This window comes from Pleurodeles waltl, chromosome 6 (genome assembly GCF_031143425.1).
Source record: "Pleurodeles waltl isolate 20211129_DDA chromosome 6, aPleWal1.hap1.20221129, whole genome shotgun sequence".
Lineage (NCBI taxonomy): Eukaryota > Metazoa > Chordata > Amphibia > Caudata > Salamandridae > Pleurodeles > Pleurodeles waltl.
Genome location: NC_090445.1, coordinates 1,376,272,671 through 1,376,300,617, shown reverse-complemented (window position 1 = coordinate 1,376,300,617; position 27,947 = coordinate 1,376,272,671). Strand labels below are relative to the sequence as shown.

At 42.4% G+C, this 27,947-nt stretch overlaps 1 protein-coding gene across 1 annotated transcript in view; it reads right to left on the bottom strand.

The window, feature by feature from the left end:
* Positions 1–27,947, bottom strand: part of IGSF21 (immunoglobin superfamily member 21) — a 1,171,165-nt gene that overhangs the window by 815,833 nt on the left and 327,385 nt on the right. The window contains exon 2 of the mRNA XM_069240687.1: positions 2,948–3,060. Within this exon, the coding sequence (XP_069096788.1) occupies positions 2,948–3,060 (113 nt within the window). The remainder of the gene's footprint in view (positions 1–2,947; positions 3,061–27,947) is intronic.

Below are 27,947 nucleotides of genomic sequence, written 5' to 3'. Positions count from 1 at the left end.
CCATGAGAACTCGTCCACCTCTATATGATGAAACAATGGGCTCAATGAGAACTCATCCAGCTGTGCTCGAGGAAACAGTGAGCTCCAGGAGAACTGGTGTAGCTGTAGGTAACAATGGGCTCCATAAGAACTCGTTCAGCTGAGTATAACGCAACAATGGGCTCCATGAGAACTCATCCAACTATGCATGAGGCAACACTGGGTTCCTTGAGAAATTCAGCTGAGCCTGAGGCAACAATGGGCTCCACAGAACTCATGTAGCTGTATATGAGCCAACAATGGGCTCCATGAGAACTCGTTCAGCTGGGCATGACACAACAATGGGCTACATGAGAACTCATCCAGCTATGCATGAGGCAACACAGGGTTCCTTGAAAAATCCAGCTGTGCCTGAGGCAACAATGGGCTCCACAGAACTCATGTAGCTGTAGATGAGCCAACAATGGGCTCCCTGAGAACTCGTTCAGCTGGGCATAACACAACAATGGGCTACATGAGAACTCATCCAGCTATGCATGAGGCAACAATGGGTTCCTTGTTAAATTCAGTTGTGCATGAGGCAACAATGGGCTCCATAGAACCCATGTAGCTGTATATAAGCTAATAATGTGCTCCATGAGAACTCATCCAGCTGTGTATGTGGTCACAATGGGCACCATGAGAACGTGTGTAGCTTTGTATAAGCCAACATTAGGCTCCATGAGAACTCACCCAGCTGTGTATGAGCCAACAGTGGGTCCACGAGAACTCGTCCAGCTGTGCTTGAGGCAACACAGGGTTCCTTGAAAAATTCAGCTGTGTCTGAGGCAACAATGGGCTCCACAGAACTCATGTAGCTGTAGATGAGCCAACAATGGGCTCCATGAGAACTCGTTCAGCTGGGCATAACACAACAATGGGCTACATGAGAACTCATCCAGCTATGCATGAGGCAACAATGGGTTCCTTGTTAAATTCAGTTGTGCATGAGGCAACAATGGGCTCCATAGAACCCATGTAGCTGTATATAAGCTAATAATGTGCTTATGAGAACTCTTCCAGCTGTGTATGTGGTCACAATGGGCACCATGAGAACATGTGTAGCTTTGTATAAGCCAACATTAGGCTCCATGAGAACTCACCCAGCTGTGTATGAGCCAAGAGTGGGTCCGCGAGAACTCGTCCAGCTGTGCTTGAGGCAACAATTGCTCAATAGGAACTCATCAAGCTGTGATGAGCCAACAATGCTCCGTGAGAACTCATATAGCAGTGTTTGAGGCAACAGTGGGATCTATTAGAGATTTTCAAGCTGTGTAGGAGCCAACACTGTGACCCATTAAAAACAGATCCAGTCATGTTCAGGCCAATAGTGGCATGCATGAGAAATCACTTACCTGCGAATGAACGGTGTGATTTATTAAGACTCATTCAGCTCTGGTCAAACCAACTAGTGTGATTACAAAAACTGTATATAAATGAGTGCAAGCCAACATTGGAATTCATAGGAGCTCACCTAGCTCTCTGTACGTTAGTTGTGTAGGAAGTCACTTGACTGTGTCAGTGAAAATGTGATGTAGGGCAACTCGCCCAGCTGGGATGGGAACTTATGCAGCTGTGTATGTGTAGACAGGGTGTTATATGGATAGTGTAAGCCATTGGAACTCATCCTTCTGTGTGTACCGGAATGGAATGATCTATGGGAACTATTCCAGCTGAGTGTGAGCTTCTGCTGTGAAGTCTCCATTGCAAATGTTGAAGATTCAATCTCTGCAAAGAAGTCCGTTTTTAATTATGCCCATCTATGGTAGGGTGTTGGTAGGGTAGAACATTTTACACATTGCCATTTCATTTCGAATAAAGTTTGTTTTACCAAACATATTTTCATGAATGTGTACAATAGGAACATGCAACGGTGCACCTTTAGAAGAGGTGATAAAAGTATTTCACCCGGTAAGCGTTAGATCTTTGATGGGGTAACATCCACCTGTTATTTTGAACCAGTGATAGCGAAAGAGTTGGTGCTACTCATGTGGGGTAGAGTCAAACAGGAGAGATGCGAGTCAAGCAGGGTGAAGAATCAAGTAGCAATGGAGGTCTGGATGCAGTGTATGACTTATGTGTACACATTTGAAAAGCCTGGCTACACACTTTCTCCACGGAGAGGTCAAGGCTTGAATGGCGGTCAAGAATAAACTCCTCTTGGAAGGTGGAGATAATTTCAGAGAGAGTCCAGAGACGTAATGGTCACACAGAATAAACTCCCTTCAAATTCCCTCTGATGCTTCTATAAAATGGAGCCTTGCATAGACACTAGGTCACAGTATGCATCCTGCCCCTAAGCGAAGTAGAACCTGCCTCCTTATTCTCTCATTGTGGTGTCTGTAATAAAGACACTATAAGCAACGTGTTGGGTGAATGCTGTATCAAATGCCATGACAAGCATTGTGGTAAAAAAGAATAAGGGTATTAGAGGGCTGTCAAAGTATTATTGGTCTGGTGCATTGACTGAAATAGCAGGTTCATGATGAAGTAAGATGAGAATGTTAATTTGCTGTGTAAAGTAGATTTGGGGGAAGGCAACTAATCCTTCTGTAGTATTTGGGACCGTCAGGTTCAGTGTCGGGTGGCTGCTGGGAATAATGTCCATATGTATATAATAATGTTTATTTGAGGAAAAACAGAATCGTGTCATTAGGTTAGCTTAGCCATGTCCATCATGGAGTGATTACCAGTGATGGGACAATTCGGTTAAGTTTGGGTGAAGGTTGTGTTGTAATCTGCAGAAATGTCACTGAAGATTATAACACAGTTGTGAGAAATGGCCCATAGAGGAGGTGCAGTTGGGGATCGGCAGAGTCTGTGTGCTGTAGTTGTAGGGGAGGGATCAGGACCATATTGCTGTGGACGGCGGGGCTAATGCTCAAGGAACTCTGTTTACTGACTGGGACACAGTTGGTGGGTCACTCACCCTGTACCACACAATTTCTCGCATCCGTCCATCAGTCTTGAAGTTGCACTTGAGAGTGACTGCATCTCCAACCACCACCGGTGGAAGGGGCTCTATGGTGACCGTCAGGTAACCTGGGGAGAGAGAGAAGACGGGTTAGAGGCAGCCTAGGAATACACCTGAAGGAAACGGTGTGGAGACACCACATGTCTGGTGAGTATAGTATGAATTAATGAAATATAAAATCAGCACTGGTTAACAGTTCCTCCTACTACTTCTGACCCACAGAAAGTACTTTGCATGTCCTACTGGAGTACTCATACCTGCATCTTGAAGACAGCACTTCATGATCTAATCTCCCCAGATTGGAAACATGAAGGAAGGATTGCATAGGAACCTACTCTAAACATTGTGTACTGTAAAGCATGCTCTTTATAACCTCCTACACATGACGTACCATGAAACAGGCACATTATAACGTTCACCATACCAGAACCATGAAGCTTATTCCCCTTAACTTACACTAACCACATCCACATCTACACAAAGATGCATGTATCACATAACCTACTTTCAGCACTTTTGTATTATTAAGTGTGCACAGGATGACTTCTCTAAGAACATTAGTTTCGTGGAAAAAGCCATTAAGTGCGTAAACATAACTTTCATTCACAAGATCATACTATGGAATATTATGGAATCAGAATATCGTGGAGCGAAAAAAGTACAAAGTATCAGAAGCTGGAGGACTGGAAGGAGAAGTACAGATTTACTATTTTTATCTTCATGTCTCTTCCCCTTGGCGATAGATGTAGGGTGAGGTGTAGAAAATCTCTACTTACTTACCTGTCAATATTTCGGCCTGGAAATTGAGGTCACAGTATTGCATGCCAGCAATATTCCCATCTCAATATTTTGGGAGTTCACCCATTCATATCACTTTTACAACAAAGTGTACTTACAAAAAAGCCTTCGTACTACATTGGAGCCAGCTTTACAGCTCAAGGTAGTGTTTACTGAGGGGTTTAAGAATCACTATTTTCATAAGTTTAAGAACACCGACGAGAGTAATGTATAAACACACTTCCCACTTTCTGTTGAACTCCTTACAGCATAAAGACATCCACCATTTACAGCATAAATAAAGCTAGCTCCCTACAGTAAAAAAAAGCACCTTCCACTTACAACAGCGCAAGGACTCCTCGCAGTCTTAGGAAATCTCCCATCTACAGTATGGGGACCCCTTTCCACTCAATTATAGTATAAGCAGGACTACTGGACTTATGGTACAACAGAGATTCAAATCATGCAGTACCGATGCAACAAACAAAAGCAAATTATTTGCCATTGAATAGCAAATTATGCAGCATATTAGGTGTTTGAGAGCAAATTATGCAGTACATTCTATGACATTATTGTCTAGCTGGTTTGACATTTTTACAATTCAACACATTAATACAAAAAGCGTTTTAATGGTGTACAAATACACAGATTTCTAAAGAACGAAAATTATACATACTCTGCAGATCCTTTTCAAAGTGTTACCAGCCACCAATTAATATTTTTTGCTTTGCATGGAAGCACAGGAAGGCTACTTCATTATCACTATCCATTATACCTCCCAGAGGAAAACAAATTGATTAAAAGATCTACAACGCTGCATTTAGCCAAAACAAGCCCACATTTACCAAATTATACTAATAAAAGTTGCACCTAATTTTGTATTTACCTACATAATAAAACCTTTCTTCGTTGTGGAATTATCCTCCCTTCATGCTGAAGAGGTCCCCGGAAGGCATTTTTGATTCAGTATTAACCCTGTAGAACAATATAGTGCGTTTTTATTTATTATATATGTGTCTCTCTAGGAGGTACTGTAGGATTAAAAACATCTGAACTAAAAAAAGATTTAGATTCTTCTACTCTCTCTCTCGAGAGAGACTTTGAGAACTGCCTCTATGTTGTGAACATGTGACCAATGGAACTAAAAACGATAATGACAAAGAAGAAATCATTATTTCCACTCTGTTTGTTTGATCTTGAGTAATTTGGGGTTTTCCTTCCTACTGAAGACAAAAAACCTTCCCTTCAGCCATAATTCAGTTGTGGGTATTGCACTCTTCTGGACACTAATTACACCCTTTTTAATTTGCAGGTACAACAAAATCTTCACAAAGTATGTGGCTTGAACTGCACAACGTGCGAGAAACCATTTTAACATTTGGTCCCTCCAGTTACAATTTTATTTTTGTTAAAATCTGCAAACTATTCAACAAATGGATTATATGCGACCACAGCAAATTGTTATGCATAAATCACCTCAGCCGTGCTACTGCTGCTTTTTTCCATGGCCCAGTGATTAATTCGATCCGGTGTTTGCCGGTTCTCTGCATGTTAGTTAATTCTCAACACTGGCACTTATGACACACAGGTGGTGATGTTTGTCTAGTTTTGAGGTGAGCAGAACAACACCGTGTTTAATAATGCACATACAATAAAAATGAAAAATACTTGCCTCCCAGGCCATACTTCTAGATTTGGGTGGACTGAAATAGTCTGAGTCACCTCATTTGTAGGAGTGTGATAGTGGTTGTGTTGGTGCTGGCACTGACATCGCTTGCAGGGGGTTGGGGTGCTGCAAGCTGCAGCGGCCCCCTGAGGAGGGCCCTGGCACTCTCTTTTTACAAATAAGGCAATCCAGTGGACCTCAGCATTAAAGACACCACAGTTACTGTACATTGTAGAGAAAGCTCCCACCGTCATTAGGAAGAACCCGTCACACCACCCATACCCATGATACAATTTAAAGAGACTGCAATCGTCCTTCCAAGGAGCTTTCCTCCATTTGGAAGGAGGGCGCTTTAAATGGGATTAATCTTGTTTACAATTTTATTTTACCTTTTCAATCTAAAATGTACAGCAACATTCGTAAAAGGGAATCATCCCATTAATAGTCTGCTCTTTTAAATGCGTGAAAATATTCCTCCGAAAGATACAGTTGCAGACATTACGCCATTGGGGGCTTTGGACAAATGAGAGCCAACCGGCCCCTTCAAGTTTTGATGTGGTCATTTGTAATCTACGAGTTGACGTGGCCTTGGATATAGACACTGTAAAGACACTTCACACTTCCAATAAATACAAAAGGGCTCACCTACTATATTGGGGCCCTTCCTCTTTCTGGACATGGCAAAGCCTCTTCACAAGATGGCTCTCATCCTCAGTACGAGGACACTAGCCGCGTACTCCTCCAAATTACAACAGCAAGGCCACTCATGCTCACTGTACACTGGACGAACGACGTATAAACAGTTACAGCCTAGGGCCAACACAAATGTACAGTGACCCCTCCAGAGTCTGACTGGGACATAAAATAGGCCCAGGCACCAAAATAAAAGTGGTCCCCATTAGTGATCCAGATAAATACAAAAGTGTCTACATTTGCAAATCAGCCCGGTTTTGAACTTTTAAACACACTGTGTGGGTATTTGTTAAGATATGGGAAACTCATGCATTTGTGTTTGCTGCAGCAATGCTTGTGTGTAAGATCAGGGTAATAACAGTAAAAACGGGCTCACCTACTCGTAAAACAGGCCCACTCACTGTTAAAAACCTGATCCACGCACTGACCTGTCAGACCAGCTCATCAGGCACTTCCTGTTTGCCCTATAGGCCAGTCCGACTCAGGACCCCTCCCACGTACTGTACTGCTGACCCAGCATTTAGACTCCTCCCTTTCACAGTATTATGATCCTCCCACTTACCGTACATGGCCATATCCCACTTACCATACAGCATAAGAACTCATCAGACAGTAGGGATGCAGCTGTTATCTTCAATATGAAGGCACTTGTCCATTATAAGAGCAGCTCCCATCTACAACACAGTATAAGCATACCTCGCACAGTAATAGGACAGCTCCCAACCAAAGAATGAGGGGTCCTACCAATTGTAGTATTTGGGTGCTTCCTCCTACTGTGTGGTATATAGACACCTTCCACCTAATGTACAATCTTGTGGGACAGCTGTCAATTAGAAGAGCTCATCCCACTTACAATACAATATAAGGACATTGTCTGCTTCCTGTACAGTAAAACCAGAAAGGACTCCTCGGACTTAGCACAGTTCTTAGCTATAATATGAGGACGTCTATATATAGATACATTCACCACTTTGCTTACTGTACAGAATAACGACAGCTCCCACTTTCAGTATGAGGCCCTTTAAATTAATGGTACATTAATCAGTGTTGATTGCTCACATTTACACTAAAAAGTAAATCTCCCAGTCATTATATAAGGCACGTCCTACTTACTGTACCATGTAAAGAACCCATTTAGTACAGTATTCAAGCTCCTCACACAACATTAGGACAGTTCACATACTATTAACATAAGGAACACCCCTCTTGCTGTGTAGTAAACAGAAAGATCTTAACTACAACATAAAGACATCTTACAACTTCCTACTTACAGTGCAGTGTAAGGAAACATTCAGTCTACTGAACAGCATAAAGACTCCTCACAAAGCATTACAGCTCCTCCATCTACAATACATTTAGTATACCGTAAAAAGCCTTTCCTACTTACTGTGCACTATACGGAAAGCTGGCACCTACAGAATGAAGACACCTTGCAGTATAAATCATCTCAAACGTATGTATGGCCTCACACACATGAATTGCGAGGTTACATCACACAGTATAAGGCTGCTCCCCTCTTACTGTAAAACATAGGGGCAGCTCCTACTTACAATACAGCAACCACCAATCTTAGGTCAAAGCACCTACAAAGGTTGCACTAAATGGGAACATTTTAAATATTTGCATTCTCTAGGAAGGCTACATGGTACACATTGTGTAGCTCTTTCTTACTACAGCGTGGTTATCTCCTGCAGTGAGTGATTGAGGCTGCAGAGATTCCCTGGCTGGATAACATGAGCTCATCGGGAAGCAAGAGGCTTTCAAAGTAGTTCTTGCTAGAAAAAAGGGCAGGTACTCACATACAGGGCGTGCACCAAGCAGCCCTCGAAAAGACTAGACAAGATGATCTGTGGTAAGTACTTTGTTCTTCAGAGTTCTCTGGGGCACTTGAGACATGGGACGCATTTTCTGAACTTCCATTGAACTTCCATAGGTGATCAGATCGATCGAACCACAATAGGCGCAGGGGACAATACTCTAGGGGCCATATTTACTAGCATTTTGCAGTATGGTTGAGTTTTACAAAGCCACACATATCATATTTGTGTGGTTTTACAAGGGTTTTTTCAACTTAAGAAAGTAACTGAAGGCAGCTCATAGCGCTGTCCTGCATTATCGTTTGTTGGGGAAGCTTTCCATGGGAGGAGCCTTGGCAGTCCCATGCATCATCCTATGGAGTTTGATGCAGTCCCAGATTTACTAAGGATTGCGCCAAAATGGTACTCTTCATTTGTTGACTATTTTTGTCAAGAAAGGTATCCGCTTCTGCACAAAAAAATCCTGCCTGTAACACAGGGGCTCTTTCACCATGGTGCAAGGGTACAGTGTTGATGAAAGGCAGCACACAGTAAGTTAGCCCTAAGAGACATCAGAAATGATCACCATATCTGAGATATCTTAGATATCATAGATACAGCACATTTCTTCTGTCTCCCTTTCATGCAGTGCTGTGAAGCAACTTTGCTTGCTACCCTGCGTTGCGTGAAATGTCAGAAAATCTGCTCCATGGGCTGGCTGCATGGACCCCTATAAGGGGCAGCTGGGTTTAGGGGCTGACACCAGTGGCTTGTCCTTTTAGTTTACTTCACTTTACTGCTGCCGTTCCTTGACTCAGAGGACATGAAGAGGCAGGACACCATGTTCTGCTTACTTGTTGTAGTTTTTACTTCTCACCCTTATATTAATCCCTCAACAGTCTAAAAAAGGCTAATGCGGGATCAATGGTGGTTGGATTAGAGGTCATCTTTGCAACGTAATCAAAAGTCAAAAGATACATGACGTCACTTCAGTTGCTCTTGGTATTTGATTAATCCATGACAATGGAATGAATGAGTTTGCAAAGATGATAAATGTAATAGCAAACGGCTCCTGTACAAGTTATAAAAAACCTCTAGTATCAGTGGCGACTGCCACTGAACGGGGGCTGTGGGTGGGGATAAAATATATTTTTTAAAACACTTACCTTGTCGGGAGACAGGTTCGTCTCCTCCACCCTCATCCTTTTCCTCTTCCGGGAAGCACACAGGCTCCCAGACTGCCCTCAGGCAATCACGACGCTGCTGTCACCAGCATAATAGCAGCGTCGTCATCGGTGTGAGCAGTCTTGTTTGGAACTCACACAGGGAGTGGGACCCTGTGCACTTTCTCCTCTCGGATGTGCAATACAGCCCCGTGGAAAGATGCAAAGTGCGCATGTCTGTTTGGCCGACAGTGTTGAGCTGGCCAAACAGACATGTGCGCTTATGGTGCACAAACCACTCCTCCTCCATTCCCTTCTAGTCCCCAATGCTGTCCCATGGATGATTGTGTTCACGTTTCAATCAACCTTAAACACAATAACACAAAACTTCATCAAATGTACAAATAATTAAAGCTGGCTTTCCTGTCTTCACAAAAGTGAAGTGTCTTGAGCATTCCATTATGGGATCACCCACGATGTGGACTGCAGCACATTTAAAAAAATACCCTCTCCCACAAAGACACCGAGATTGAGATAAAATACATGAACATCGGAAATCAGACACAGCACCAAAGAATACAAGAGGGGAGAAGTAAGGGTGTACAAAATTGTCCTGGATAAAGTTAACGGCAAACGAAAAGCCCCATTTTCAGAGGTCAGTTTACCAACAGAAAATGTGAATGTATTTATGCTTGGACACTCCTGAACAAGCTTTGCTGTCATGTTCTCTGCTGGTTGATCTACTAATAAGAAATTACTTGGTTCCTTTGTTTAAGTGGCCAGATGATGTGAATAATTGCATGTATTAACAGTGGTACACACAATTTATAGAAATAATTTTTTTATTTAACTAAGTCATTACAATTAAATATAGAATATGATTGTTGTGAATATTAGGTTGCAAAAAGTTGAATTTAAATATGAATAAAATAAGAAAAAGGAGGAAATTAGAAACTATGCCTAAATTAAGAGTTTGTCACATTAAAACATATTTTGGATGGTAATGGTTGCCGAGTAGATAATAAAACCACATACCTACTGTACAAACGAGAATGGTATGGACTTTTTTCAGTAGAGTGAGGTAGGGAGCAATGTGCACAAAACTGTTTTTACTTATGCTGCACTGATTCTTTGAGTAAAATGTAAAATTACAGAAAAAGTATATTACTGTAGACAGCAAAGGGCATGGAAGAATCTGTATTATGCTTCCGTCTACTGTATGGTGAAGATTAACCACAATATATGAAATGTGAAACAAGGGAACGACCACTACCCACCTGAAGCCAGCCTCTTCAACAATGATTTGGGAACACAGTAAGCGGACCCGAGGCTCCAGGTCTCATGTGGAAGGGATCAGAAGTAAACTAACTAGTCTTCTGGGCCCCAGTCACCAAAGTAAGGATCAACACAATCTAAAGCTCCTAGAAGACAAGGGCGACTCATGTTAAAGAGTGTTGGGGCGTTGCCCTACTATTGATGGAGAAGGAGGAAGAAGGCACACCAGGTAGGTCAGTGCTTAACAGCAGCAGGTTGCTTGAAATGAAATAGCCGAGACTGTGTTTATTTAAAGGGACGAAGGTAGAGAGGGCTTTTGTGCCGGTTGAGGGTTTCCTCGCACTCAGGGTTCAAGTCATTGCAGTGACGTCAGGGATGGTGGGCATGGCCAGTTTTACTAGTGCTCTGAAGCATAGGGGTTTGCCTTAATAACCCACATGTCCTGGTCACATACATAGGATACTATGCAAATGCAGTCAATTCACAGTAGGAACATAAATTAGACACCGTGCTTGCTGAAGTATATCTATCACCAAAAGAATCAATCAAGTTTTATTTAAATTTAAACTGAAGTCCCTACGCTCGTTTCGTTTCTTGTATACACAAAACATGATCTCAAAAACATAACATAAAACATATTGACATATTATCATACGTATACTTCTGACTACATATACCATACGCAGACAGCTAAAGAATTATACATATAGGTATATCAAATAAATCATTTGAAGATTAATCTCATAATCTGCTCCAGTCTTCCAATAAATTTATGTGGCTTAAAAACAATGTATGAAAATGAAATCCACAGGTCAAGGTGGTCCTATATGTCAAAACGTCTTCTGGGGACTCCTCAGTCCCTTATTTCTTGGGCTGTGAATTGACTGTTTTACTACTACAGCATAAGGCTGCCCTGGGGAGCTATTGCTTTGGCCCAGGGCGGTGTCAGCAAAGCTCCATACAAGTAAATGGCCAGGGGCAGGGCTCCCATTTTAACAGTGTGTGAGTGGGTGCTGCTGAGGGGGCAAGGTTGTGGGAGGAGTCCAGCAGCTTGTTCCATCACTTGAAGACTAGTCTAAGTGAGTGGATAACACATGCAGCATGCAGCAGTATATTTAAGACAAGTTGTTTTCTCACTGTTATGTCTCCTCCTGCCTGCCAGATGTTAACCTGTTTTCCAATTGCATACCTTGGGGCTGAAATGCAGGACTGCTGGAACAGCAGAAACTTCGCTCATAGCCCATCAGTCCCCCTCCCTCTGACACCTCAGACATTGCTAGGGGGCTGGAGTGGGGTCACTATTAGTGCAGAAGCTGGGCCCAGGCCTACCTTCACCACTTCAAGAGTCAAAATGCATTTTATAGTCCCCCATGCGTTTGGTTAGTGGAACTCTACCGTTCTCTGCAAGCAGCGATTCATTCTGGTGCCACAAGCGGTACATGCTGATATCACGACGTTCTGAAATAGTTTAATTACTGCTCTGATGTTTAAGATGTAACCAAATGCAGATTTTGATAACATCCTCTTTTGGGGAAAGAGAGCAATCACTGATAAGATGCTTTGAGACAGCACTATTTGATTTACTAAATAATTTCCTAAACTGAAACACAGAATGTAAAAACGGCAATCTCTGTTGTAGAACAACTTTAAATTATGAGGCAACTGTTAATTCACTTTGCTGTTAATGTGTTTTTCTGTTTTCTATTAAAAATAGGCTGAAGTTGATTCATGGACAGGCGCTGTGGGCAATGGAAGTTTTGGGTGCTTACCCTGCATCAATAAAACAGCAGGACTTCTTCATATCATGCATCTGTGGATGCAAGCATGTGATAGCATTTCAATTATCGTTCAAATACAGTTCAACCTGTCCAGGCAGCATAGAATGCAGGATTTCTTACTTGCTCTTGGGCACGGGGCAATGTAATGACATCAGGAGGGATGGGAAATGCCAGTTTTGCACAGCTGTATATGTTCGTTGACCACTGTGGCCTAGGAGAAGAGCAGCCGAGCACCAACTTGTAAAGACAATGGAGGGGGCTGGCCACTTGTGCTAATGTCGGTTAGAGGTATTGTAGCTTAAAGGGCCATGGAGAGACCAGTGGCATGAAATAATAAGAACTGGAGTATTGGTGTCTGAGCTGTAAAATGCACCATTTGAACCCTTTTTTTTTTTTTTACTTTTTTTAGTAAGAGGTCTTGATACTTAAACTTTAAAATGAACAATTTTCCCTAAATTTCCACGCAACAAGAAAAGCCCTGCAAGACCATTCTCCAGTTCAGACTTTCTTGCTCAATCATTCAGTGCCCCACCAATGTTTGAATCAACCAGCTGCTCCTGCTGGAAAACTCAATAGATAGGCCTTCAGATAAATATTAAAAGACCAGAATTCTGCTGTAAGTGAAAATCTCAAAGCTCATGAACCTGTTGAACCACTTTTTTACTAGTGCAGAATCCAAATACACTGGAGGCTACAATGACCTGGGGATCAGGCAACTTACAACTTTCGTTTTAAGGAAACAATAATTCCACTTCAGGAAAAAATAACACTCTCTGTATTAAAGACCAACACAAATGACCAATATACTTGAGTCTACTGGTAAAGGTAATGTCAATTCCTCTAACTGTACCAATGGGTGCACCATAAAATATAATATGGTGATGGTACAAAATGAGAAACTCTCTCCACCAGTTTTAAAGAGAGATTTTGTGAGAACACATAACATGCCCATATTATAGTTGCTGATCAAAACTGAAAAGAACCCACTAGGGCTCAATAATCACAATTGTATACTGAGGCCCTGATTTATACTTTTTGGTGCAAAACTGGACTAACGCAGTTTTGCACCAAAAAGTTTAGCACTGGCTTGCACCATTTCTGTGCACCAGCCGGGCACCATATTTATGGAATGGTGCAAGCCGGTGCAAAGGGTGGGCTAGCGTAAAAAAAATCATGTCAGTAGGGTGGATCTGGTGGTATTGAAGAAGGGGGTTTTGCACCAAAAAATGACATTAGGCAGGTTAGAGTAAGAAAAATGACTCTAACCTGCCTAGAGTCATTTTCTGACGCAACAACATCCATACCACATGACTCCTGTCTTAAAAAAGACAGGAGTCATGCCCACCACCCCAATGGCCAGCACAGGGGACCAGGGTCCCCTGTGCACAGCCATTGCACCCAGTAAGGGGGCACATTTCAGGGCCCCCAATGGCACTTCGAAAAATAAAATAAAATACTTACCTGTACTTATCTATACTTACCTGGGATGAGGTCCCCCATCCTCCGCTGTCCCTCTGGTGTGGGTGGGGGTATCCCTGGGGCCTGGGGAGGGCACCTGTGGGCTTATTCCATGGTGTTCCACCATAGAAATAGGCCCACAGGTCCCCTAACGTCTGCCCCGACCCTGGCATTAAAAAATGGTGCACAGCAAGCTTTGCGCCATTTTTTGACCCCCTCCTCCCTCCAGTGCATGATTTTAGCACAGGGGATAAATATGGCACCAAGGCCATAGAGTCATTTTTTGCACGGGAACGCCTACTTTGCATCTCATTGACGCAAAGTAGGTTTCCACGTCCAAAAAATGACTTTAACTCCATAAATTTGGTGCTAGATGGGTCTAACACCAAAGTATAAATATGGAGTTAGTTTTGCATCAAATTTGCGTTTAAAAAAATGACGCAAATTCGGCGCAAAACAACTATAAATATTCCCCTTACTTCTGTGGGTGGAATAGGTAAGTGACCCATGCCCGCTACCAGGATCTGAAAGATCATACTTCATCGTAGCACCATACTCTAACTAAAGCAGTGCACTAAGGGCCAGATGTATCATTTTTTACAATAGCGATTACCTAACTGCGATTTTTAGCGAATCACAATTAAGTAATCGTTATTGTAATGTATGAAACTCAATTAGTTTTATACCACGATTCGCAAGGGCTCGCAAATCGACCTACCTCATTAATATTCATGAGGTAGGTCGCAATTTGCGAGCCACTGCGAATGGCTACAATCACAGGGATGGTGCCCTGCTGGGCTCAGCAGACCACCATGTCTGTGATTGCTTTTCGATAAAGCAATCTTTTTTTTTTTAATGCAGCCTGTTTTCCATAAAGGAAAACGGGATGCGTTTAAAAATGAAAAATGAAAAGTTTTCTTTTCATTTTTTAAGAGTAGGCAGTGGTCTGTGGGACCACTGCCTGCTCTTAAAAAACGTTTTCGCATGCATTCACAAAGGGGAAGGGGTCCTTTAGGAACCCCTTCCCCTTTGCGAACGGGTTACCACCTAATTGAAGTAGGTGGTATCTGCGATTGTTGTGCGACCGCATTCACATTCACAAAACAATCATACATACCTCTGCGATTCGGTATTAGGAAGGGACACCCTTGACACGCCCCTTCCAAATACCGAATCGGTATGGAGTTGCAAATCCAATTTGCGATTCGGTAACAAGTTACCGAATCGCAAAATTGGACTTGGGCCGTTTAAGATCGCAAAACTGTTTGATACATCTGGCCCTAAGTCTTCTACCTCAGTGAACCACAAGTAAGAAGGAGTGCTAATGGCTTACACAGATCCATAAAGAAAAGTCACATCGTACACTAGGGCAATAAGATAGAATGAAACATATCACTTGGATAAAACTGTAAGCCTGCTGAATACTGCACTGTGGTCAAGGCGCCAAAGCACGACCAACACTTGCCTCAAAATGAAAGTTTGGTAGCAATTTGAAAATAGAAGAAGGCCGGCAAAGAAGAAATGAGAAGCTCAAGTAGGCCGGATTCTGCAAACTCTGTGATTACTTTATGCTCTACTTTGAGGTGCAATACATAAGAAATTAACGACCAGAGACAGCAATGTATGCCTCGGTATGTCACCAAGTGAACAACACAGACTCCAAAAATAGACACAAAACTTAAGTGATCACAGCTGAATAAATCAAATTATTTTGAGTATCCAGCATACTTCCTTGGCAGTACCTCACAGACTCATAATAATAATACTAAAACATGAGCTCTTGTGCTTCACTACTACAGTGCCTGTAGCCGTCTATCCTTTGTGAGGCACAAGTATTGCAGTGCTCTATCACGGGTGTTCTGAACTATTTGCTGCAGCATTTTTTGCCATAGTGTGTCCAGGATACCACTGCAGAGTGTTTAGGGTACCCTTCTCAGGCATCAAAAATATCCTGTGATGTATGGTGGATGTATGTCTCTCTTGCTAGTATAGGATTACCCTATAAGGCATCTAAGATATCCTTACAGAATCTGGGATACTGCATCTTCAAAATCAAGCTGCATCATTCAAAAATGCACCATGAGCGGCATACCTGCCTAACCGGCACACAAACTCAGCATCTCTGGCGGCTCTCAGCACACATGGAGCCATAACACCATCAGACTGAAGGTTATGTAGTGTAAACATTTTAAAACAAGACAGCAATCCTTTTCCATCTATTCACTCAGGATCTGGAACAACAACCCATTCTCCATTGGGACCACCAAAAAGCTGCTACAACTGAGGAAAGAGTTTAAGATACCCCTCTTTAATGAACACCAGATGCCAATGCAGTAACTGTACACATCTGCTCCCAGAGCTCCACTACCTCGCCTGTCAGTCATTGACTGTATGCTTGCCTTTAAAATCCTGTACAGGGCTTGGCTGCCTTTTGACTAGCTTTGTGCTATTCAATTACCACATACATACAAACATACATCCATGGTATGAGAATCTTCCTATAAGGAGTTTGGAATATCTATGTAGGTGATTTAGTGTGCCTGTAAATTGGGGAGGGAGGGTTCATTGAGCACTTTTGTAGGACTGGAAGTCGATAGTACTTTCAGGGAAGACAATAATGCCCCGTATGGTATTGGTTACAGACATAACATTAATGGAAGGAGTCTAGAATACCGCTATGGCTCTTCAGAGGGAGTCTCCAGTACCTCTTGTAGGCAGCTACCATAGACATGTAAGATTACTACAATGTTCCTTATGGGGCCTAATGTCCACTGAAATACTACTGAGGAATCTAGGTTATCATACAGGGAGTCAAGGCTAGTGAATCTAGAACAGCCCTCATTGGCATCTATGATACACCTTCAGGATCTCTAAAATGCTACCTATGTAAACTAATGAATGACTGAGATGCTACTAGGACACTCATGCAGGAAGCGTAGACTACTAAACCTTGAAGAGTCCAGGGGTTGGTCTAGAACCCTCGCGTGAAGGGGCTAGGATATGTAGGAAACGCCTGTGGGGCAAATAGGCTACCTCTATATGGTGTCCAGTAGAACGGCGCTGCTCGCCTCTGTGAATGCTTGGATGCTCCTGTCATTGGATACATTAATGTCCGCATACGCAGTGACCTCCATTAAGGGTACATCTTATAAACGTCTTCCACTAAAGATGTATCCAGGCAGCTGCTCCTTCTGTGGAGGTGGCCTATTTTTTAATTCCCCGGCTACATATTACACAGTTATAATTTATACATTGCTTCTCCATTTTATAAGCTGAAAGGCAACAGAGAAAAACTGGAACCTACAAATGTCTTCTCACAACACAGCAGCCTCAGTAAAACGGCTTTTATATCCCTACTAAGGTTTATTTTCAAACTGCTAATGCACACGGATTCCTCTGGCAATAACCGCAGTCCCTGAGGCACATGAACATCGAGAACTGCTCTTGTAAACTTGTAAAACTGCAACTTTGATTTTGTTCTGCTCGCCTAAAGAAGGAAGGGAGATTTTTTTCTTACTGAGAACAAATATAGAACAACAAAGATATGGAGGCATTGAATTATAAGCAGCCTATTTAAGTGCACTCTGAGGGCTATATATTGGGACATTACGTACCGATGTGGGGTTGTATACACGAAAATACAGCACTCAACAACTTGTATTGCCTCATTTCCAATGAAAAATGCAACTTGCATACTATTTAGATAGTCAAATATCACAAGATCGAGAGGTCTACATTATTTTTTTGTTTCAGTGTTCCACGCATAGGATAACCTAACTGAATAATCGATGGTGTTATCAAGGTACCCTGGCATTATAAGACCTTAGTACAGTGTAATGTGATGGAAGTTTCAGAGATGTGATACAAGCGGATATGGTACGATTAAAGTAGGTTATTCAATAAAATATCACTCAAAGATAGACACACACACAAACATCCTCCCACTTCATTCTCAAGAGATACAGCAAACACTGTCTCAAACAAGTTGCAGACATTGCTCACTTCTTATAATATGGACTTTGTTATTTGAAACATAAATGCAGAGAAGGCTTTTGAGAGCATTTGCGCGAAATATATCGGGAGGAATACAGAAACAAAGAACAAAATCACAATATCGTGTCACATGCGAAAGATTTATGTTGTGAAAAATAAATGTGACTATTATTGGACTACCTTCTGGAACACGAACAGGCAGGGGGCCCACTCTGCAGCTTTCAGATGACTGAAAGCAATCACTGTCAATAATAACAACTGAGAAATATGGAACTGGTTGTTTTTTATACGAAAACAAAATATAACTTTTGGTTACAAAACTCAACATATCTGTATGTGCTTGTTAACATGGAGATCTTTTCTACTTCAAAAAAAGTCACATATCTCTCACAGTTAGTTATATGACATATAAAAGCATCTATAAGTGCACATTATATAGTTTCATTTTCAACAGCCTACCGGTAAAAGTGGTGTGGGGAAGAATGTAGTGTTGTGAGGATTACATTTTTAAGAATGTATCCTAAATAATGAGAGCACAAGTCGGTCCCGTACCTCGAAAGGAGAATGGATTTTCAGAGATGAGAGAAAGTAGATGTGGAGACTGTGGAAGATTTACCTGTGTGAATATGATTGACATTTGCAGGCTGGTGAAAGTCCTATCTTACATAATTGGAGGTTCTCTGATTTCAAAATATGTACAACTACAGTTCCTTTCAACACACAATCTCTCCAATTTGAACATAAAAAAACAATGCTATTATTAAAATGATAGAAACAGACACACTTGGGTTTGGCTTTTGAAACACAGGTCCATTATTCCGTTTACTCACATGCGTAAACTACAGGGCCTGGCAAAGCCAGTAGGACTCATCCTTTGAGTTTTCCAAAGCTTTTTGGCGATGCTGTTCAGCATGACCACGAAGAAGAAAAAAACTTTTAGCTGATGCTGAAGAGCAACAGAAAAAATCCACCATGTATGAATGCTATGTGTCATGATGCTGAAGGGGCCACAACGTGATGACATATACATGTTCGTTCTTTTTATTTGCTGTTCAAAAGTGGCTGGTTATTCTTATCTTACAAATGTAATCCTTTCAGAACTGTAAAAACTATTTTTCACCTTGGAATCCTGACATATGTAACTAGCTTCCATTAAAAGTGGAATGTCTGAAGTCATCAAACAAGACCAGATTTGGTTCTGAAAATACAAATTCTAAACTATTTTGTTGTCTGGTACACAATATGAAACGTTGGAAAAATGAGACTACACATTCTTCTATATTCAAATTGAATATAAAAATCTAAGACAGAAGAGACGATTTAACTGTGCTAGAGCGGCCGGTTTCCAAGTATTATGTGCAGATTGGACTGGATGCTTGGTAAGCTTTGATAAGACTATCCTTAGCATGAAATTACAATTCATCCATGCAAGGATATCGTCACAGCCTTAACTGAATACCCTTGAAGCTTAATGAATTGAATCCACTCAACAGTAGTGGATGTTGAAAGATGGTCGATTTCAGGTTGCTAAGAGAACAGAATGATACAAAATCTGATACAGAATGGCTGATACAGAATCTTTTATAATTCACAAGCCTGTATGTTTGACACACCAGGTGGTTTCTGAAACTGACACGGTTTTCTTGACTGAAAGACGTTTTAATTTTCAACCCTCTCACCCAATACAATGGGTTCACACCTGAAAGCTCCTTCATAATCATAAAATATAACATACCGTTTTACTACTAAGTTCTAGTAGTGGGTGGAAATGTTCTCGCCATTTTGGAATTTGACAGTTGTAACTCAGGATAAGTCTTGTAAAAATCTAATTCTTAACAATCACTTGTGGCAGGTAATTGTCAGTTGAACAACCTCTTGAATCTAGATCTCAAACTGCTGATTGTTGATCGCTATTTAACGTTATTCCAAAAAACAGAAACAAATAAAAACAGAGGGCATGATGGGGACGTTTTGTGCGAAAAAGTTAATTATTTTGTTGTACTTTTATGGAGTGGGGAACAAGTATTAGTAGAAATTGCATTATTAGATTGGAGTTTACAGAATTGTGGAAAATATATTTTGGGCAAAAAACATGATTGTTCAAGTGGATCTGAAGGGCATGTGTGCTCTGATGCATGGCACAAGTAGGAAAAGTCACGTTTCATGTTGGAGAAGGGAGCTAGTGATCAGAGTTACTACCCCAGGGAGCTCATCTTCAGTTGATCAATTTTTCTTGTTATATTAGTCTCCGAATCCACTCATTGCTGTGTATATTTGTGACCTTGTTTAACTGCCAATGTGGTCTCCAGGTCAAACTAGGCAGTAGGTGTGCCTTGTGCTGAGGGTGCTTCCAGTCCTCAAGCAAGATTATAAGACACATCAGTCCTGGCAGAACTCTTGCCGCTTAGTCTTAGCTGGAGGTAGATTTGCAACATGGAGATCCATGTTCAAGAAAGACTATTCCAGTCCAGGACAATCTGTCAAAGCGGAGCTCTTCAAAATGCAGGAACAAGAGGTCCAATATCCGTTCTCTTTAAAGAAGAGATGGATGAGGGAAGCTTCTTAAATTTATTCAGATTTGTGGGGTTTCTCCGATGAAAAGCTCAAGTAACTGGTTCGGCTGAGAAAGGAAGTGGGTGTCAATTGTTTCTTCTTCAGGACATCTGAAAAGAGCCTCCATGTGTGCAGTTCATTCAGTTGACACCCTTCAATGGTTGTGAGGAACGTTGGGCAATTAGACTGGCTAGCTGTCTAATGGGGAAACATATCCCAAGCATCCACTGTCCAGTGCCAGTTACTGGCCCTCTTTTCAACATGAGTTCTGAGTGCACTGTGAAAGAAAGTAAGGGTCCAATTACAGAGACTATGGGGATGGCACATTGAAAGTCACCCGCCACTGGTCTAGTAAAATCTGTATCCTTCTTTAGTAAAGTAACACTAAGCTAGGAGTGACCACATACCTAGATCAGAGAGGCTACTCCATTTGGATTAAAATAAAAATGATCTATCTAAGTGCTTCTCAGCCAGACAGAGCTTAGATCTCTGCTTGGTAATACCTTTAAGGTGACACCTTGGTAAAAATGAGGGTTGAACACTTCTGAGTTATCGCCTGTAATAGACTGCCCAGACGTTCATCCTTATGCCTTTCTCTGTCAGTATCCATGTTCTCTAAGTATGTAAAAAAAGCAAATTATATTGTCAGTTTCTAAATCATACAGGACCCAAATTGCACATGTTGCTATGCTAGTGTACAGACTACCAGCTCCCAATGAGTAAAGCACTATTTGTCATTCAGAATTACACGATAACCAGTCAGTGAAAGCAAAAACGTCAGGCTTGTTCACAGTCTGATTTTTGACAGTGTGGTGGTCAGAATGAGCCTATGGCTTACTATATATATATATATATATATATATACACACAACTTTGGGCTCGTCCATTTCAACCACTGGCTTTCTTTCACTGGCCTCTTGGCTCATTAGTTTGAGATCTTGTCAGTCACGTCTTGCCCATGCCTAGTAGAGTATTCATCTCTTACCAAATGTTGCTGGCAGTCTGCATGTATCGTTCAAGCACCAGTGGAGTACTCACATTGAACTCGATGAGGGACGACCTTACGACTACAGCCAGGTTTTTTTTAAATAGAAACAAAATAGGACTGTGTCAAAGGCAAGGGAGCCTTCAATATAGTCGTCCTTTCAGTTGTTGTCTGGATTTAATGTGCTTAGGTTGTGCGGCTTGCCACATTAAATACAAATTTATTAGCTTTGCTAATGCTAGTTAAAGTATACATTGGGATGTCAGTCTGCAATCGCCCTGCCTTCCATTGGTAAAGCGCGCAAACTCTAATTAATATTTCCACATTGCTTTATCGTCTAATGTAAATCTGTCAGCCAGCCCCCACTCTGTTTCGGCTGGCTTCATCGCGGACAGTGATAGTAGGTAGCAAAGATGAACACAACAGAGAAAATGATTTTCATCAAGTTTGCTGCAGGTTTAGTGCTGCAGATACAGATGCTCTTTCACTGAGGCCCTGTGGCCTCCAGGGGAGGTGGGCCTATGCATAGGTCAGCCCAGAAGACCTATTTTACATTTACATTTACATCTGTGCCACTCTTTGGCCTGTTCTCAAAGATCACTGACTCAGCCCACACAACGGGCACCATTGGTTACACAGAGCAGCAATGACTGGACGACCTACATCCAAGAGCCAATGGAAATCTAGTGCTCCTCTGAGTTGGCCAACCAAAATACATCTCAACTCGAGTTGAAATTTGATTGAATGGCTCTTGGTGAGAGGCAGTTAATAAAGTTAACCACATGTATACAGTGAATCTCCAGTCCATTGCCGTGGCAGGTATACAAAGCAGAGAGTAAAACAAAAGAACTGCAGAGGGAGTTGGGCTGAATTGACACCACAGCTCCCCTCAGCGAATCAAATATACAACATAGAACTCATTCACCTCCCCTGTTCCCTGGGGAATATTGAAAATAACAATACTGTCAATTCAGGAGGAGTGCAGAGAAATATTTACACCTTGATGCGCCCATGGAACTTGAGAGTGATTATTTTTCTACACTGACAAATCAGCCAATCACAGGAAAGGCGCCCTGGTTTGCATGAAATTCGATCAGTGTGCCTTGTTCGCACTGATGTGTTCTTAGAAATGATGCACTGTCTGAATGTAAGGCACACTGTAAAACTTATATAGAGCATGAGCATCATTCTTCCAGACCTCACTACTGTAACACCGCGGCAGTAGTAAGTCCCTCGTGGCGCTAACACACCTCAGAGTCAAGGCTAACAAAGAAATTCAAAATCTCCCTGGGACACAATACCTGCCCACTACGGAGCTGAGAAGTGCTGGGACTGACTTTTCTAAATGTGCAGATCTGCAGTACAGACCTTTCAAAATTATTACAGGCCTGTGTAGTACGGCTGGACCTTCCCCTTGGAAAAAAAGCAGTAGGGTTGCGTTTTATAACCAAGTCTTATACATATGAGTCACCTCACCACAGATACAAGTGAAGTATTAATTTCGAATCGGGCACAAACAGCGATATGCATTCTGGTTCACATTTCAACTGAAAACCCTGTCGTTACATGGAAATGAAAATTGGTGTGAAAGAGGGAAAATAAGCGGTACCCTGGTTAGGTCCAGGTGAAATTTACGGTACCCTGGTTAGGTCCAGGTGAAATTTAAAGTACGCTGGTGCAATTTCCATAATTTGGGGAATTTTACGTCATGCTTGTAATGCAAATGTCCGTAAGTGATAACATTGTGCCATACCATGTTATTAGTTCGCCATTGACATTAAAATGAAAGTTCCAGAGTGTGGGAACAACGCAAACAGTGATGCAAGGAAGAATCTCACACAAAAAAAATTTGCCTGAAGGGACAGTTGTGTATTCTGTTTACTTTTGCCAAATTTTCCAGAAATTTTACGATTACAAAAGCAAATTAAGTGGATTTCGAACCCTGCTAATCCTGATGACTAAACCCTGATAGAATTTTATATCTCATTCCAGTAAAAAAAACTCAGAACAGGGAAGAATGCAAAGTACAGTAAATATACCACAGCCTGTGGCATTGGTAATTACTATGAACAGTGTAATTACAAAATATTTTTGACCCCTGGCAGAGCTCAATTTGTAAAAAAAAAAAAAAAAAAAAAAAGAAGTGCAGGTGTCCAAAGTTGTTCTTAAGACCCCGTACTGGGCTTCACACAAAAAATAGCGCCAAAAATTAAACACAGCCCTGATCAACAACTGCTCGAGTTCTAGTTGTTCATGTTGTTTCTGCGCCAAACACGCTATAATTTTCCACCAATGTCGGTGCGATTACGCAATGTGAAGCAATGGCATCATTTTGGTAATTTTGCTTAAGAACCGTAACACAAAATTCCCGAAATTATGGGGGTCATTTTAACCCTGGCGGTCCAAGACCGCCAGGGCTAAAATGACGGGGGCACCGCCAACAGGCTGGCGGTGCCCCGCTGGGCATTCTGACCGCGGCGGTTTGACCGCGGTCAGAAGTGGAAAACCGGCGGTCTCCTGCCGGTTTTCCGCTGCCCATTTGAATCCTCCATGGCGGCGCAGCGATGGGGATTCTGACAGCCCATACCGCCATCCTGTTCCTGGCGGTTCGCCCGCCAGGAACAGGATGGCGGTATGGGTTGTCGTGGGGCCCCTGGGGGCCCCTGCAGTGCCCATGCCAATGGCATGGGCACTGCAGGGGCCCCCGTAAGACGGCCCCACAAAGAATTTCACTGTCTGCATTGCAGACAGTGAAATTCGCGACGGGTGCCACTGCACCCGTCGCACCTTCCCACTCCGCCGGCTCCATTCGGAGCCGGCGTCCTCGTGGGAAGGTAGTTTTGCACTGGGCTGGCGGGCGGCCTTTTGGCGGTCGCCCGCCAGCCCAGTGCAAAACCCAAAATACCCTCAGCGGTCTTTCGACCGCGGAGCGGTATTTTGGAGGGGGAAGTCTGGCGGGCGGCCTCCGCCGCCCGCCAGACTTAAAATCACCCCCTATGTGATTTACAGTGGAGTTATTTACATTTCTCCCAGGCCTAGTATTCATTTATCCGCATGCCCCTTCCTACTCTTTGACTCTTTATCTCACACTTGCATGTTCTTTTCCATCCCTTCTTTTTCCCTTTCGCACTAGTTCCCTATCTTCCTCTCCACCTCTATCGGTCTCCCTTGTGCTTTTCTCTCTCAGTCGCAGGGTCAAAGCGCGACAACGGAAAATGAGTCATGATCCTCAACAATGAGTTCCGGCTCACACCACCTCTAACCACCGGTGCAAATCAAGCACTGAATATGTCCCAAGAGTATTTCGCAGGCCTTTTTCTATTCAGTTAACAAACGCAGTGATCACCCCCGAAAGCCACCCACCCCATATGCGCACAAAACATCCCTGAGGCCAGTGAGTGGCATTTCCACGTGCCTGGGGCCCGTACTCGTCCATCTCAATGCTGCTCCGGAGGTCCAGGATGAGCATCCTAAAGTGGCGCTGCCAGAAGGCTGGGGACTCAGAGGCCTGTGCTCAGCACTTTAATGAAAGGCATCATTCTCTGGTCCTGCAGGCGGCCCTTCTGCGACACCAGCCAAAGAGAAGTGCTGTATCCTGTAGTGCAGCCCCAGCTACACACTACCTTGGGAGAGGTGCCCATAAAAAATACAGTGCTGCATCCTGCGGAAGTCTTGCCTCTGCTATCCATGCACCTTATAACTCTGGCCACTGGAATTAAATTATTATGCGGCCACACAGTTTTCTGCATAATTATGAACTTGTCGCATTTTCCGCATACTCCACCATCTACTGCATAGTTTGCAAACTTTAACAAAAAGTATTTCTAGCTCAAATAGATCACATGTTGATACAGCACTGTTGTGTGTGTGGAAGACCAGTTCTAAAGGGTTACTGGTCATATTTCCATTACTGATTGTTCTGTTCAGGTGTTAAATTGGTACTAGTGAGGTGTGACTTTCACTCCGATGGTGTTAACATACGTGAAGAGGGCAAAATAATGAAGTAATATTGCAAGGAGGAAAAATGTGAAGCATTGTGCAGCAGAATTTGCCCTTTCTTGCTTGATAATTTAGTCAACCCTACCACTTAACAGGGTACTATCCAGCTGCAGAATTGCAGTGGTCCAGCTTATAAAGCCAACTTTGTGCCTGACAAGGTCAAGTACAATGCAGCACATTTGCTAAAAAGTTATGTTGAGGCTCTAAAATATGATAGCATCACCAGCCATGATCCCAAAATTGGAAAATATAGTAGACAAGAGGGTAGATTGTTTGGATAATGATAAAAGGCCTTATATACACATCACCACACATTATGCTAGACCCAGTAGTGCAACATATAATGAGACACACATTCAATGTAAAATACACTGGTGGCACTACTCCATCGTAGGGTATTCACACATGCATTTGTTGCATGACAAACATTGGATACACGATATCGACGTATCCACTACATCACCAGATAGTTGATGTGGAGTTAGGAATATCGTATACAGACCTATCTTGACTATGTAGAGGCAGCTGATGCAGCAGATGTGATTTAATTGCAGGTCAACATTACTAGCCTTAATGTGGTGAGATACAACCCATTGGTCAGGGTGGGCCAACACACATGGATGTTGGTGGGACACAAGTGGAACACCGCTGCATGGGCCAAGAACACAGCCAGATTAATCATGCACTGGAAGCCAAACATGGTCAGTACACCATGTACTGAGAGGCGGAGCTTATTCATGTACAAAGGCACACACCCGGAGAAGTAGGTCCTGTGCTGGGAGAGACACCTGAGATAACACACAACTATACAGGAGACACAGCTGTGGCAATGCAGTTTGGCCATCGGCAACACATTTGGAGAATTACACATGTACTTGTTGGCACGTCTCACAAAAATGCACCATGTAGGGGGGGGCTTTGGTGAACCATTGACCTTGCTGAATAAGTCACTGTGATTACAACCCCCGCAGCATAGACAAATACTCATCAATCACAGAATGTGTGGTCAAAGGCTAGAAATAGGTATTGCAGGACACATATCAAACCAGAAAAGGGGAGCATATGCCTATTGAGTGACTTGGGAAATGTTGAGACCGAGAAATACGTTCTTCTAAACTACTCTGCCGACACATACATATGTACACATACATTTATTTTCAACCTTCTGTGAAAAAATAAATCTTTGTCAATTTATCAAGTAGAAAATGTTTGTCTCATCTTAGGAGATACTCTCTTTGTAGTACCAAAGTATTGCACTATTTTAAAACCATCAAAATGTAGTACCTGCGTCTGTTCTGCCCTTTAAAATTCATTCTACACTATCTAAAAATGTTACGCATGGATGATATGTAGTGTTTTTGGCATGATTCATGTAGCCAAGAAACGAATGCTTCAGAATGCAGATGATCTAAATGTTGGTCAAGTGCACTTTTTGGAGGCAGGAATCAGAATGTTGGGGTGACGGGCATTCAGTTACTCACTTTCTGGGGAATGATTAGTGGAGCGGCACTTCCAGTTTGTACCAGGAGTGTGCAGCCAGGAGCTCTTTTAGCATGCTGTACCAAATGCTGAGCCGTGGTGTCACCCAAAATAATGGGTCCCCTCTGCAGAATGTGATGATGGGCCACTAAGTCTCCTGTATCTCAAAGGTATTCAAAAGCCTTGGGCTGACAGTCGGGCCCTTAAATTATTGCGGCGTCCCCTGAAGGGCTGGGGGCCCCACTGCACCACAGGGACTGCAATGGCCTCCTTTATACCCCAGATGCTGAAGTGAACTGATGTTTACCCAATGGACCAGAGACTTACACCAGGGACGTAGAGCGGCAGCAAAACAGAAAACACACTGTTTCATGACTAAAGCATTACAAATATTGAAAATACTTCAAAAGATTCATATCGCATTTGTACGGTCAGTTGGTATTGCCAATATTTCACTCAGTTAAGCACTACAGAGCTGATGAGGGCCAAAGGAAATTAATCAAGAGACCAAAACGTCACTAGGTGATATGATTTAAAGTAATGTGATAGTATAAACAGCTGTCTTTTTATGTTTGTAAAAAATAAAATCCTGGTCATGCGCTGAATTAGGGTTAACTTTAACTCATCATTGTCAAAATTGTGTGATAATTTGACCAGAATAATATAAATAAACGTATTAATCAATGTCCTTGCTGGGTAGCTGCTTGGTATATGTGAAGTTCTGCAGGGTGACGTATCAGTAACATCTCTACACTTTCCAAGCTGCCAGACACCTAGCCTATGCCCTCTGCCAGGTGCATAGTCTCAGACTTCTCTTGTTGTTCTCTGTTGAAAGATGCCTCTGTCAGCACTACTGTTTCCCCAGAAGCATATGGTCGGCTGGCTGCAGGTTATAAAATGTGTGATTACATTTCATTTTGTTCTAGATTGTTTTGTTTAAAATCAGTAGAGGTGGCTGCACTGTACAGTGCAAGTTGGTCATGACCGGCATGGCTATTTGTATTCTGCAGCCTGTGAGCTTGAGTTATCAGATTAAATATCCGCTATTTAGGCCGGTTTACATAGAGAACGGCAGTAAAGCTGTCGCCATGAAATGAAATGAATTGATGTTTTCCCTTCTACCTTTATGTACCTATATGTTGACAAATGTATTTCTATTCATGCAGTGACTCGTTCTGACTGAACTTATAATGTCCTTATGGATCTCTGGCCCCCAAGAGACATGTGCAATACTGCCCTTGTCTTGCTGTTATCCTTCCTAGGGGCAAATCTCAAGTGCCCCCAAAGCACAAAAAGATGGGGGGGGGGGTAATTATATCCAGTTTGTCCTTTTCTACCCA